Source organism: Lithobates pipiens, unplaced genomic scaffold (genome assembly GCF_037356315.1).
Source record: "Lithobates pipiens isolate NorthernLeopardFrog02 unplaced genomic scaffold, aLitPip1_a1.2 Scaffold_27, whole genome shotgun sequence".
Taxonomy (NCBI): Eukaryota; Metazoa; Chordata; class Amphibia; order Anura; family Ranidae; genus Lithobates; species Lithobates pipiens.
The window spans coordinates 153,506,822-153,521,845 of record NW_027507788.1 but is presented as its reverse complement, the minus strand read 5'-3'; the positions used below and the strand labels follow the sequence as shown (position 1 = coordinate 153,521,845).

Sequence of the window (15,024 nt, the reverse complement as noted above, 5' to 3'; positions counted from 1 at the left end):
CAAATGGCCGCAGAATTCTGCATGCTTCGCGCATGAGCAGCCACTGGCGCATTGAAAAAACCAAGCTCCCCAGAACCTGTTCTGCCGCAGAGTTCGTACAGGTAGACGTTAACTGCACGTTTCTGCTGGAGCAGCCTATCAAGTATATACAGTGCCTTGCGAAAGTATTCGGCCCCCTTGAACTTTTCAAACTTTTGCCACATTTCAGGCTTCAAACATAAAGATATAACATTTTTATTTTTTTGTGAAGAATCACCAACAAGTGGGACACAATTGTGAAGTGGAACGAAATCTATTGGATAATTTAAACTTTTTTAGCAAATAAAAAACTGAAAAGTGGTGCGTACAAAATTATTCGGCCCCTTTACTTTCCGTGCAGCAAACACACTCCAGAAGTTCAGCGAGGATCTCTGAATGATCCAATGTTGTCCTAAATGACTGATGGTGATAAATAGAATCCACCTGTGTGTAATCAAGTCTCTGTATAAATGCACCTGCTCTGTGATAGTCTCAGGGTTCTGTTGAAAGCGCAGAGAGCATCATGAAGACCAAGGAACACACCAGGCAGGTCCGTAATACTGTTGTGGAGAAGTTTAAAGCCGGATTTGGATACAAAAAGATTTCCCAAGCTTTAAACATCCCAAGGAGCACTGTGCAAGCGATCATTTTGAAATGGAAGGAGTATCAGACCACTGCAAATCTACCAAGACCTGGCCGTCCCTCTAAACTTTCAGCTCAGACAAGGAGAAGACTGATCAGAGATGCAGCCAAGAGGCCCATGATCACTCTGGATGAACTGCAGAGAACTACAGCTGAGGTGGGAGAGTCTGTCCATAGGACAACAATCAGTCGTACACTGCACAAATCTGGCCTTTATGGAAGAGTGGCAAGAAGAAAGCCATTTCTCAAAGATATACATAAAAAGTCTCGTTTAAAGTTTGCCACAAGCCACCTGGGAGACACACCAAACATGTGGAAGAAGGTGCTCTGGTCAGATAAAACCAAAATCGAACTTTTTGCCCACAATGCAAAACGATATGTTTGGCGTAAAAGCAACACAGCTCATCACCCTCAACACACCATCCCCACTGTCAAACATGGTGGTGGCAGCATCATGGTTTGGGCCTGCTTTTCTTCAGCAGGGACAGGGAAGATGGTTAAAATTGAGGGGAAGATGGATGCAGCCAAATACAGGACCATTCTGGATGAAAACCTGCTGGAGTCTGCAAAAGACCTGAAACTGGGACGGAGATTTATCTTCCAACAAGACAATGATCCCAAACATACAGCAAAATCTACAAAGGAATGGTTCACAAATAAACGTATCCAGGTGTTAGAATGGCCAAGTCAAAGTCCAGACCTGAATCCAATCGAGAATCTGTGGAAAGAGCTGAAAACTGCTGTTCACAAACGCTCTCCATCCAACCTCACTGAGCTTGAGCTGTTTTGCAAGGAAGAATGGACAAGAATTTCAGTCTCTCCATGTGCAAAACTGATAGAGACATACCCCAAGCGACTTGCAGCTGTAATCGCAGCAAAAGGTGGCTCTACAAAGTATTAACGCAAGGGGGCCGAATAATTTTGCACGCCCCACTTTTCATTTTTTTATTAGTTAAAAAAGTTTCAAAAATTCAATAGATTTCGTTCCACTTCACAATTGTGTCCCACTTGTTGGTGATTCTTCACAAAAAATTAAAATTTTATATCTTTATGTTTGAAGCCTGAAATGTGGCAAAAGGTTGAAAAGTTCAAGGGGGCCGAATACTTTCGCAAGGCACTGTAGAAGGTTGAATCCATTGCGTTGGGCAATCACAAATAAGATGTCTGACCGGCAGATTGTGCCGCCGCTGAATGTCAGCAAGGTGAGCCATGGCCGTGTAAGATCTTCTGAAATGGGCCGAGATTTTCCTTGCCTGCCGCAAGATGTCCTGGACCCCAGGGTATTTAACAACGAAACACTGCACGACCAAGTTTAAGACGTGTGCCATGCATGGCACGTGTGTAATTTTGCCCTGTTTCAATACGCTAAGCAGATTGGCACCGTTGTCACACACCACTTTCCCAACTGTCAAATTGAGTAGTTAGCCACTGATCTGCCTGTGAACACAAATATGAAAGGAGTGCAGGGCCAGTTTGGCTCTTGGCTTCCAGGCACAACAGCTTGACATCACTAGACACGTCATCATCGACGTCACCTTCCCCACCGCTATAATTAGAGATCTCGGAGTAGGCAGCAACACTGGGGACCAACCTCCTTGGGCTGATCTGGGTACTGTCGTCAGACTGCTGAGTGGCGGTTGTTGCTGCCTCTTCCTGATCCAATGCCAAGAATGGCTGCGCATCGACAATGTCTTGTGATGGATCGGAAAATAATTCCTGTGACTCAAGCGGAGGGTATATGATGGTGGTGGTGGTAATGTCTTTGGGGGTGCACACAGCAGAGAGTGAAGAGGGTGCAGATCGAGAGGATGAGGAGGGTGCAGAAGAGTAAGCCTGAGTGAGCCACTCAACCAAGTCTGGTGCGCACCTTTTGCAATTTGCCACTTTGGCTCAAGCCTGTTGCTCCTGCCCTGCCCCTACCACCCCTGAGGAAGGGCCTGCCTCTTCCTCTGCATGTCATTTTTCAAATGACTCTGTGACAAAAGTCTCTAGAGAAGTGCAGTATATGTGGAAGAAGGTATATAACACCCCGCTTCAATCTGTCGTTTTGGGGGGACACTGGTCTATCACACCAGTTATAATACTTTTTTCTAATTGCGTTTGTCACTCTTTGTAGTATCGCTGCAGAACCGCTCAGCAGTCACAATGCTGCACAGTGGAAATGCACTATACTATACTTTCTATATTTGAAAGTATTTTATACGTGTATTACATCCCTATATACTGCACACCAAATAGTACACCTATACCCTATACCAGTCCTTAAAAGGACCTTTTTGGACCTATTAGTAGCTAGTGAATTGCAGACTGTACCTGCTCCAAACACAAAACTGTCCCTACACTGAGAAACGACCCTACACTCAGAATCGGTCAGCAGCGCTGCATGCAGTGCACTATAATATGCTTTCTATATTTGAAAGAAAGTATATTATATGTGTATTACAACCCTATATACTGTACACCTATACTAGTCCTTAACCACTTGAGATCCGCGCTATAGTCAAATGACGGCTACAGCGCGGATCTCAATTTCCGGGACTACGTCTATTGACGTCGTCCCCTTTAAGAGTTCCCCGCGCACTCCCGGGAGCGCGCATCGGGGAAAATCTGTGTTGGCCGTGTCCGCTGGACACAGCCAATCACAGATCGCTGTAAACGGCCAATCACAGCGGCCGTTTACAGCGCGATCGCCTCCTCCAATGGGTGATGATCTCAAATGTAAACAAATGAGATCATCACCCATTGCCGAATGTGTCTCCTCACACAGCGATAGCGTGTGAGGAGACAGCAAACAGTGAGTCAGCTTCTCTGCCAGTCGTCAGTAATAAAAAACTGCCAGTCATACTAATAAACCCTGCCAGTGCCCAGATCTACCCTGCCAGTGCCCAGATCTACCCTGCCAGTGCCCAGATATACCCCACCTGTGCCCAGATCTACCCCACCTGTGCCCACCTGTGCCCACCTGTGGCCCCCTGTGCCCACCTGTGCACCGCCAGTGCCCACCTGTGCACCGCCAGTGCTCCATCTGTGCACCACCAGTGCCCGCCAGTGCCCGCCAGTGCCCATCTGTGCACCGCCAGTGCCCGCCAGTGCCCATCTGTACCAATCGGTGCCCATCTGTGCCTCAGCAGTGCCCATCTGTGCCGCCTAAGCAGTGCCCATCTGTGCCACCTCAGCAGTGCCCATCTGTGCCGCCTCAGCATTGCCCATCTGTGCCGCCTCAGCAGTGCCCATCTGTGCCCATCTGCTGCCTTATCAGTGCACATCCGTGCAATAAATCAGTGCACATCTGTGCCGACCTATCAGTGCCCATCTGCCGACTCAGCAGTGCCCATCTGTGCCGACTCAGCAGTGCCCATCTGCCGCCTCAGCAGTGCCCATCTGCCGCCTCAGCAGTGCCCATCTGCCGCCTCAGCAGTGCCCATCTGCCGCCTCATCAGTGCACATCCGTGCAATAAATCAGTGCAAATCCGTGCAATAAATCAGTGCACATCTGTGCCGACCCATCAGTGCCCATCTGCCGCCTCAGCAGTGCCCATCTGTGCCGCCTCAGCAGTGCCCATCTGTGTCGCCTCAGCAGTGCCCATCTGCCGCCTCAGCAGTGCCCATCTGCCGCCTCAGCAGTGCCCATCTGCCGCCTCATCAGTGCACATCCGTGCAATAAATCTGCACATCTGTGCAATAAATCAGTGCACATCTGTGCCGACCCATCAGTGTCCATTTGTGCCACCTCAAAAGCGCCCATCTGTGCCACCTCAAAAGCGCCCATCTGTGCCACCTCATCAGTGCCCATCAGTGCTACCATGGCTAAACGCGTCTTTTCCGCTGAGGAGGCGTACCAAATTATTTCCGCGGCCGACGAGAGCAACGGGGAGCTCTCCTCTTCCGATTCCTTTTCGGATTCGGATTCTGAAGCCGACGTAACTTATGAGCCAGTCCTCAGCAGTGAAACACTGACTGATGAATCCGAGGAGGAAGATATCCGGCCCATCAAGCGAAGGCGTTCTAGTGAGGCAGTGCCGTCCACCAGCACCGCGGTGCTGTCCACCAGCACCGCAATGCGGTCCACCAGCACCGCAGTGCCCCAGCAAGAAAGGCCAAGTACCAGTGGGGTGTCATCTCAGCCCCAAAGGGTTAGGAGCCATGCTGGCCTTCCCTATGCCCTTCAGAACCCCTTGTGGCTTCCTCCTAATTCAGGAGAGGCCAATGTTCCCCCTTTCACCGCCCAGCCAGGAGTCCAGGTGGACACAGAGAATTTTAGCCCTATCGATTTTTTTAATTTAATTTTTACGGAGGACATGTTGGCGTCAATTGTGGCCCAGTGCAACCTCTATGCACAACAATTTATTTTTCAAAATCCGACTTCCTATTATGCCCGTCCCTACGAATGGAGAGACCTAACGGTGGAGGAGTTCAAGCTTTTTTTAGGCCTCACATTTAATATGGGACTCAACAAAAAAAACCAATTACGTACCTACTGGTCAACCCACCCCCTCCACCACTCACCGCTCTTCTCCGCGGTAATGCCCAGAAGCAGATATCAGATGATCCTGAGGTTCTTACATTTCAGTGACAATTCCCAATGCCTTCCACGAAATGATCCAAATTATGACCGCCTTTACAAAATTCGACCAATACTAAATTATTTTTCTGAAATATTCCCCAAATTGTTTACCCCGGACCAACACATATGTGTGGATGAGTCCCTTATTAAATTTAGTGGCAGGCTTAGGATGAAGCAATTTATGCCCAGCAAAAGGGCCCGCTATGGGGTGAAGGTCTACAAATTATGTGACCGAGCCACAGGGTACACATATTCCTTCAAGGTGTACGAAGGGAAGGACACCCAGCTACAGCCCCCTAATTGTCCGGACTATTTGGGATCCAGCGGAAAAATTGTTTGGGACCTCATATACCCCCTACTGGATAAAGGCTACCACCTCTATGTAGATAACTTCTACACATCTCTGCCCCTGTTCCACAACCTTCACCGGAAGAAGACGCCAGCATGTGGCACTGTAAAAAAGAATCGGAAGGGCTTTCCTCAAAGTCTGGTGAACAAGAAGCTGCGGAAAGGAGAAACCGCAAGTCTAAGAAACAAGGAGGTTCTGGCAGTGAAGTGGAGGGACAGAAGGGATGTGTATATGTTGTCTTCTATCCACAACGATACCTTCGTGGAAATCCCCAGAAGGAATGGCCCAGTAAAGAAACCCAAATGTATTTCCGAGTATAATTTGTTCATGGGAGGAGTCGACTTCAACGACCAAATGATGGAACCATATCTGGTCTCAAGACGGACATATCATTGGTACAAAAAAGTAACAATTTATTTTTTTCAATTGGCCATTTATAATTCATATGTAATTTACCGCAACGCCACCCAAAACCCCAAACGTTTCTTTGGCTACCAGGAGGAAGTTTTCACAGCCCTTATTTTCCCAAACGGCCCACCAGAAAATATCAGATCAGACGTTGTTAGTCGACTCTCCGAGCGCCACTTTCCGGATAAAATTCCCCCCACACCAACAGGCAAAAGACGCCAAAAAAGATGTAAGGTGTGTACCAAAGCAGGAGTCAGAAGAGACACATCTTATTATTGTGCACAATGTCCTTCCCAACCAGGCCTCTGCATAGGCGACTGTTTTCGGCGTTACCATACTTCAATACATTTTTAGTGAAGTATGGTAAACATAATCCTCAGTTCCTGCCTTCATACACCTTCACACCCCTTATGCCACTGCCTGCTTTGTAACTGACCCTGGCTTGTTATTTGACCACTCTTATGCCTGCCGATTCTGTACATACCGCTGCCTGATCTGGAACTGACCCTGGACTGTTATTCGACCACGCTTCTGCCTAACGATTCTGTACATACCTCTGCCTGATCTGGAACTGACCCTGGACTGTTATTCGACCATGCTTCTGTCTAACGATTCTGTATATATCTCTGCCTGATCTGGAACTGACCTTGGACTGTTTGACCACGATATTTGCCTGCCTCTTGGACTGATCTTGTATTCTGCAACTGGACTAGTGGGATTCAACACGGGGTCTCACATATGTGAGGGGCTCCAGTATTTCTGGAAGAAGAAAACAATTTTCTTTGTTTTCTTATTCCTAGATTAGGGTCTGGAGACTCGGAGGCTTCAAAGAGATTTGGGAGGGAGAAGCCTCTACCCCTATCCCCATTCTGTCCTGAACGAGGCTCTACTTCTGTCTGCTGCCTGTAGGACTTACTGCCATCATGCCGCACTGACCACACCACAAGGACCTGCCTACTACCAGGACCAATATTTTTGGCACTGCTGACATCTCTGCACTAACCCTGGACTGTAATATGGACAGTATCCCTGCCTGCTGCCTGAAAAACTGTGTTCGCTGTTGCTGACCAAGTCCCTGCCTGCTGCCTGGACCAGTGATATCCTCCTGTGGACAACTGCGCTTCTAAAACCACAGGTAATCTTTTCTTTACCCTTTGCTCAGCATAATGTATTTGGGGGTGTAATTCTTGGTATGTGCAGGCTATGTGTCCCTGGAACGCCGACGGTGTTTCTTGCATGTTGCGCCTCTGTATTTGGTCAGGCTGTGTAAAAGTCTCACACATGTGGTATCGTTATACTCAAGAGGAGTAGTAGAACGTATTTTGGGGTGTTATTTTTGCTATGTAAATGCTATGCGTTGGAAATATCTTATAAACGGACAACTTTGTGTAAAAAAAAATGCGTTTTCATTTTTTTCCACATTTTCCAAAAACTTCTGGAAAAAAATGAACCATTGAAAAGACTCATTATGCCTCATAGATTATACGTTGGGGTGTTAGCTTTCCAAAATGGGGTCATTTTCTGGACGTTTCCATTGCCCTGGTGTTCCAGGGCCTTCAAAACTGTAATAGGTGGTTGAGAAATAAAATGTGTAATTTATGCTCCTAGAATGCCTGAAGGTGCTACTTCAAAATTAGGCCTCTGTATGTGGTCAGGCTGTGTAAAAGTCTCACACATGTGGTATCGTTATACTCAGGAGGAGTAGTAGAACGTATTTTGGGGTGTTATTTTTGCTATGTAAATGCTATGCGTTGGAAATATCTTATAAACGGACAACTTTGTGTAAAAAAAAAAATGCGTTTTCATTTTTTTCCACATTTTCCGAAAACTTCTGGAGAAAAATGAACCATTGAAAAGACTCATTATGCCTCATAGATTATACGTTGGGGTGTTAGCTTTCCAAAATGGGGTCATTTTCTGGACGTTTCCATTGCCCTGGTGTTCCAGGGCCTTCAAAACTGTAATAGGTGGTTGAGAAATGAAATGTGTAATTTATGCTCTTAGAATGCCTGAAGGTGCTACTTCAAAATTAGGCCTCTGTATGTGGTCAGGCTGTGTAAAAGTCTCACACATGTGGTATCGTTATACTCAGGAGGAGTAGTAGAACGTATTTTGGGATGTTATTTTTGCTATGTAAATGCTATGCGTTGTAAATATCTTATAAACGGACAACTTTGTGTAAAAAAAAATGCGTTTTCATTTTTTTCCACATTTTCCGAAAACTTCTGGAAAAAAATGAACCATTGAAAAGACTCATTATGCCTCATAGATTATACGTTGGGGTGTTAGCTTTCCAAAATGGGGTCATTTTCTGGACGTTTCCATTGCCCTGGTGTTCCAGGGCCTTCAAAACTGTAATAGGTGGTTGAGAAATGAAATGTGTAATTTATGCTCCTAGAATGCCTGAAGGTGCTACTTCAAAATTAGGCCTCTGTATGTGGTCAGGCTGTGTAAAAGTCTCACACATGTGGTATCGTTATACTCAGGAGGAGTAGTAGAACGTATTTTGGGATGTTATTTTTGCTATGTAAATGCTATGCGTTGGAAATATCTTATAAACGGACAACTTTGTGTAAAAAAAATGCGTTTTCATTTTTTTCCACATTTTCCGAAAACTTCTGGAAAAAAATGAACCATTGAAAAGACTCATTATGCCTCATAGATTATACGTTGGGGTGTTAGCTTTCCAAAATGGGGTCATTTTCTGGACGTTTCCATTGCCCTGGTGTTCCAGGGCCTTCAAAACTGTAATAGGTGGTTGAGAAATGAAATGTGTAATTTATGCTCTTAGAATGCCTGAAGGTGCTACTTCAAAATTAGGCCTCTGTATGTGGTCAGGCTGTGCAAAAGTCTCACACATGTGGTATCGTTATACTCAGGAGGAGTAGTAGAACGTATTTTGGGGTGTTATTTTTGCTATGTAAATGCTATGCGTTGGAAATATCTTATAAACGGACAACTTTGTGTAAAAAAAAATGCGTTTTCATTTTTTTCCACATTTTCCGAAAACTTCTGGAAAAAAATGAACCATTGAAAAGACTCATTATGCCTCATAGATTATACGTTGGGGTGTTAGCTTTCCAAAATGGGGTCATTTTCTGGACGTTTCCATTGCCCTGGTGTTCCAGGGCCTTCAAAACTGTAATAGGTGGTTGAGAAATGAAATGTGTAATTTATGCTCCTAGAATGCCTGAAGGTGCTACTTCAAAATTAGGCCTCTGTATGTGGTCAGGCTGTGTAAAAGTCTCACACATGTGGTATCGTTATACTCAGGAGGAGTAGGAGAATGTATTTTGGGGTGTTATTTGTGGTATGCACATTCCGTGTGGGAGAAATAAGCTATTACAATGAAAATTTTGTGGAAAAAAAAAAAAATCGTAATTTTGCAAAGAATTATGGGAAAAAATTACAACTTAAAATAACCAACCATGCCTCTTACTAAATACATTGGAATGTCTACTTTCCAAAAAGGGGTCATTTGGGGGGCATTTGTACTTTCCTGGCTTGTTAGGGTCTCAAGAATGGAGATAGGCCTTAGTACATCAGATGTGATCTTTTTTTGCAAATCTTTATGATTTGCACCATAGCTTGTAGACTCTATAAATTTCACACAGATCATATAATATGCAAAAATTGGGGTTATTTTTACCAAAGATGTGTAGTAGTATAAATTGTGGCCAAAATTTATGAAGAAAAATTGCTAATTTGCTAAATTTTGTCACAGAAACGAAGAAAAATTCATTTTTTTTCAAAATTTTCGGTCTTTTTTCATTTATAGCGCAGAAAATAAAAAACCGAGAGGTGATCAAATACCACCAAAAGAAAGCTCTATTGGTATGAAGAAAATGACAAAAAAATCATTTGGTTACAGTGTTGCATGACTGAGTAATTGTCATTCAAAATGTGAGAGCACTGAAAGCTGAAAATTGGTCTGGGACTGAGGGGGGTTTAAGTGCCCAGTAAGCAAGTGGTTAAAAGGACCTGTGTGGATCTAATAGTAGCTAGCTAGTGAATTGCAGACTGTCCCTGCTCCAAACACCAAACTGTCCCTACACTGAGAAACAACAGCTGCAGAATCGGTCAACAGCACTGCATGCAGTGCACTATAATATGCTTTCTATATTTGAAAGAAAGTATATTATAAGTGTATTACAACCCTATATATTGTACACCTATACCAGTCCTTAAAAGGACTTTTGTGGACCTAATAGTAAATGCTAGTGATTAGACTGACTGTCCCTGCTCCACACAGCATCCTTTCCCTACACTGACAAAAGACAGAATGTAAAATGGCCGCCAGATCAGGTCTATTTAAAAGGTAGGGGGTATGTCCATGTGCTGAAATGTCTCAATTGGCTGTCCTGTACCCCATGACGGATGTGTCATGGGTCAAAGTTCTTCACAATGTAAACTAATATGTCCGCCACAAACAGCGCCAGAAGTCCACCGGTTTGGCGAATTGCGAACGAGCAAAGTTCGCCGCGAACCGACCGCCGGGCGAACCGCAAGGCCATCTCTACTGTTGGGGCTATAATCTGCAAGTGGAAAGAACGTAATTTCACCATAAACCGGCCATGACCAGGTGCCCCTCACAAGACTTCTGACACAGGAGTGAAAAAAAATATTAGAAGAGTTGTCCAAGAGCCAAGGGCAACTTGTGGAGATCTTCAGTAAGAACTGGAATTAGATACTATTGTTTCAAAAAAATAATAAGAAATGCATTCAACCGTCATGGCCTGTATGCACGCTCACCATGCAAGACTTTATTGCTGAAGAAAAAGCAGGTTGAAGCCCGTTTACAGTTTGCTGAAGTTTGGAGGTGGGAAGATCATGGTGTGGGCGGGGCTGTTTTTCAGCATACGGTACTGACAAATTTCATATCATTGACAGAAGGATGAATGGAAAAATGTACCAAGACATTCTTGATAAAAATCTGCTGCCATCTACCAGGATGACGAAGATGAAACGAGGGTGGACACTTCACCAAGACAATGATCCCAAACACAAAGCCAAAGAAACTCTCATTTGGCTTAAAAATAAATAAAGCTGCTAGAATGGTATAGTCAATCACCTGACTTGAAACCAATAGAAAGATGGAAAGAACTAAAGATCAGAGATCATAGAAGAGGCCCACAAAACCTTCAAGATTTGTAGACTGTGTGAAAGAATGGGCCAAAATCACACCTAAGCAATGAATGCGACTAGCTTCTCCATACAGGAGGCATCTAGAAGCTGTCATTACCAACAAAGGGTTTTGTATGAAGTATTAAATACATTTCAGTTAGTGTGTTCAATACTTTTTCCCTGTGTCACTCCATTTTTTAGTTGTCAATCTAGAACTACGTTGAAAGGCATTCCTGCCCGAGACTTTGACAGATGGGAGATGCATAGAACAGAGCATGCATTGGATAAGCAAAGCTTTTTGGTGGAGGGAATGTGAGCATGCGCATGGTGGTGGCAACGCTGTTGAGACTAGATGTGCTTGCACAGCTCTGCCTCCAGCAACAAAGAAGTGAAGCTACCTGGCAGTATCAATGGATATTTTCTTTTTGCACAAAGACTTATAGATAAAACAAACAGCATCTGCGGGTAATCAATTTATATAGGGAGCAGCAACAATAGAATATGGTCTAATGTTCCCTATTTGTTTCTACTTTATATAGGGAGCCTTCGATGCAAAAAAATATTTACTAAATCACTTTAAATCTTAAAACTTTGCTTATTTATATGGAAAAGTCACAATCAAAGGGCATACAGTAAATGGGCTCATATAAAACTATATATGACTAGAGCCTACTGCTGACTTATATTTTTGATAGGGTTGTACATCAAAGTGCAACAATCGGAGTCTTATTTGTGTAGCACTGACCCCCAAAGGAGTTGCTGTCTTTTTTGTTGGGCTTACCATTACCTCACCTGCTCACTGTGTCCGTCTTAGGGGTCCCATTGTAGAGTGAATTAAAGAATGTTAGTTCCAACACTTAGTCCTTTTTTCCAAAGATTTATTTGAGATAGGCATAACGTTTTGCAATAGAGGGGAATTCAGGTGCCTTGTAATTGCGGGTTAGAGCCATTTCCTTTATCCAGAGGGCAAACAGCTTCCACAGGCTGGATCACTGGATAGGCCTCTCTCACTCACCTAGCAGCCGGTGAGATGCTCAAACAAAGTCTCTGCCACAGATTTGTCAATTTGAATAAAATCGCTGTGCAATACTCTGCCACAGAAAAGCACAACCAGCAACTTGTTGAGAAATTAAAGAGTTGTCACACAGTACCAGTTTCCTTCAGCCGATCTGGTGATACTGCGTGATAGGTGACCCGGGATGCATCCTCCAACTGAGTCTCCAGGCTCTTCCAGAGCTGCCAGCCTTGTTGCTCGGTCCTCTCCTGAACAAGTCCTCCCCTGGATTCTCCAGTCGCTTAGCTTCTCCCTGCAGGCAAGACAGCACTGGACCACCCCCGGATCGGTAGGACTTTTGGGCCCCCCTTTCAGTTACAGAGCCTCGGGCCAGCCGGCCCCGAGACATAGAAACAGGCAGCACACACCTCAGGCCAGGAGGGCCATGAGGTCGGGATAACGAACCCCGAAAAAAACCCCTCAAAATGGCGTCAGTACCTTAAATACCCTTACCCAGAATGTACAGCGGGTGAACCACTCCCACCAGGCTGTTTCTGAGTAAAAGGGGTATTCAATGCATTCAGCCTGTTGCGTTTCCAACACTTACCGGTGGTGACAGCGACACCCATGGCCCAGTGGAAACTAGCACAACCCAGCTGAACTGGTACAGAAACCAGAACTTTGACTTAGTCTGAGCCAAAACTGCAGCTTCAGACAAACTTAAATTTAGAAAACAATAGTGTCTGCTCATTAGGAGCAGGGCGCTATATTTGCAATTTCTCCATCTAGTATGGCCTTTGGAATACTTGAAGTATTTAATATATAGTAAAGCTTTTATTTTACCTATTTTACCACTGAAAGCGGACTCATGGAATGTTAGATGAAAATTTAACAGAAATATTCATAAAAAAATAAGTTTTCTATAAACAAAACATTATACATACCTGTGTGACCCAAGGAGAGGAGGGAAACTGCCAAAAGCAGCATTAGGGCTTTCTCCATGGCTGTATCTGAAAAGGAGGAAGAAATAGAAATCTGCATTACATGTACATTTCAGCATTTTGCATTCTGTTACCAAGGATATATTTTACACTGGTTACTAGGTATGTCTTATTTTTATCTTACACATCTAGCAATTAGCACTTCCTATATCAGACAGTGACTACAACGACTCACGCTTCAGACTGGATAAAAAGACCTTTTAGGGTCCATTGACGCATTCTTTGCAGCGCATGTGGTAATGCAAATACATAGGTGTGACTAGGCCCATGTAGTTTTCTTTCACAGAGACACTGTCACCTTGTTTGTACAGGACAAGGTGACAATGTATTTGGGCATCCATGGACCCCATATGCTTACCTTACCCGCTCTGCCTTGCAGCTCCTTGTTCTTGGACAATGTACAATGAACAATGTTCAAGATCTCCCCACAGTTCCTCTATCTAGACAAAGACAAACCCCAAGCACCATATGCATTTACATTAGAAAAGGGAGTAGATCCAGGCTAAAAGTACAGCAATTAACAAATATCAATACACATGGATAGATACCAGAAAAAAGCTTTCAGCTGACATGCAGACACATTCTGGGAACATTTACTAAAATTGTAGAGTGCAGAATTTGGTGCAGCTGTGCATAGAACCCATTCGGCTTCCAGGTTCTATTGTCAAAGCTTAATTGAACAAGCTGAAGTGTGCAGCCAATTGGCTACCATGCACCAGAGTCTGAGTGCTCCAGTTTTAGTAAATCTCCCCCTAAGGATCAGGCAGGGGTGGGAATCACAACATTTCAGAGCACAAACCCAATTTCTTAAACGAGATCCACTTGAGAAAGGGGGTTGTACTCCAAAACATTGTGATTCCCACCTCTGCCCGTGTGTAATAAGTATTTTAATTGCTATACTTTTAGTCTGGATCTCCTCCCTGTTGTAATGTAAATGCATATAATGTTTGTAGCTTGAACTTTGTCTAGATAGAGGAACTGTGGGGAAGTCTTGTGCACATACTCCATTGTACTGTTATTTCTCTGTGTGTTGCTTTATTTCCTAAATATACGGTCACTGGCAGGAGGTCACATCTGAATTATTCAAAGCTGGGGTTCCCAAAATATAAGCTATGACTAAGCACTACATTGAAGTTTGAAACGCCTTAGGTCCTGTCTGTTCCTGCTGTGGCTTGTATTTTTGTTCACAAGTATTTTTGAACAGCCATTGGCCGAGAGCGCTGATTCGGAGCCAGTCGGCTGCTGGTTTTCCAGCATGTTCGTCTGTCAGAAGCCAGCTAAATGGTCAGCTTCTGTCGCACTAACTCCCATACACACATGCCCAATGTCGGATGGTTTTTATTGGACCTGCTCATGTCGCCCCAGAATTTGACCCATGTGTACGAGGTTTAGAGGATATGGCCACCATGGGATGAATGGGTAAAGAATCTAAGGCCTTGTTTGCCATTACTTAAAGTGATTCTAAACCTAAATCACAACTTTTTCAAAGAGGGGCTGTGAATTTACTCCCAAATCAAGTGATAAAACAAAGTATTAAAAAAGAGCTTCCACAATACCTTTTATTCCTTCCAGGTCACATGACTGGTTTGAACTTTTTGGAGCCAAATGGCCCAGGCAGTGGGCAGACCAGCCTGCCCTGTTGAGAAAGGCAATGATAGGAGGAGCCTCTGTCAATCACTCTTATCCACACCATCAGGCTCCCAGATGTCACAAGCAGCACCACCTGATGGGGCAGGTAAGAGTGCTTGATCCCACAGCAGCTTCTCCAGTTGTAGCCATTCGCAAAAAGGCAGGCTGGTCCCACCCACCATACCTAAAATTGTCCACTGCCCTCACCTATAACTGCCCCTTACAGCAAGGAGCATTGGAAGTCAACGCATAACAAAAAAGGACCAAGGAAAATTCCAAGCTCTACTTACCGACC

General features: G+C 44.4%; 1 protein-coding gene across 1 annotated transcript in view; it reads right to left on the bottom strand.

Annotated features, from left to right (window-relative positions):
- LOC143934237 (putative glutamate receptor) overlaps nt 1-15,024 on the bottom strand; it is a 92,631-nt gene that overhangs the window by 59,979 nt on the left and 17,628 nt on the right. The window contains exon 2 of the mRNA XM_077457677.1: nt 13,044-13,109. Coding sequence (XP_077313803.1) covers nt 13,044-13,101 — 58 coding nt within the window. The 5' untranslated portion in view covers nt 13,102-13,109. The remainder of the gene's footprint in view (nt 1-13,043; nt 13,110-15,024) is intronic.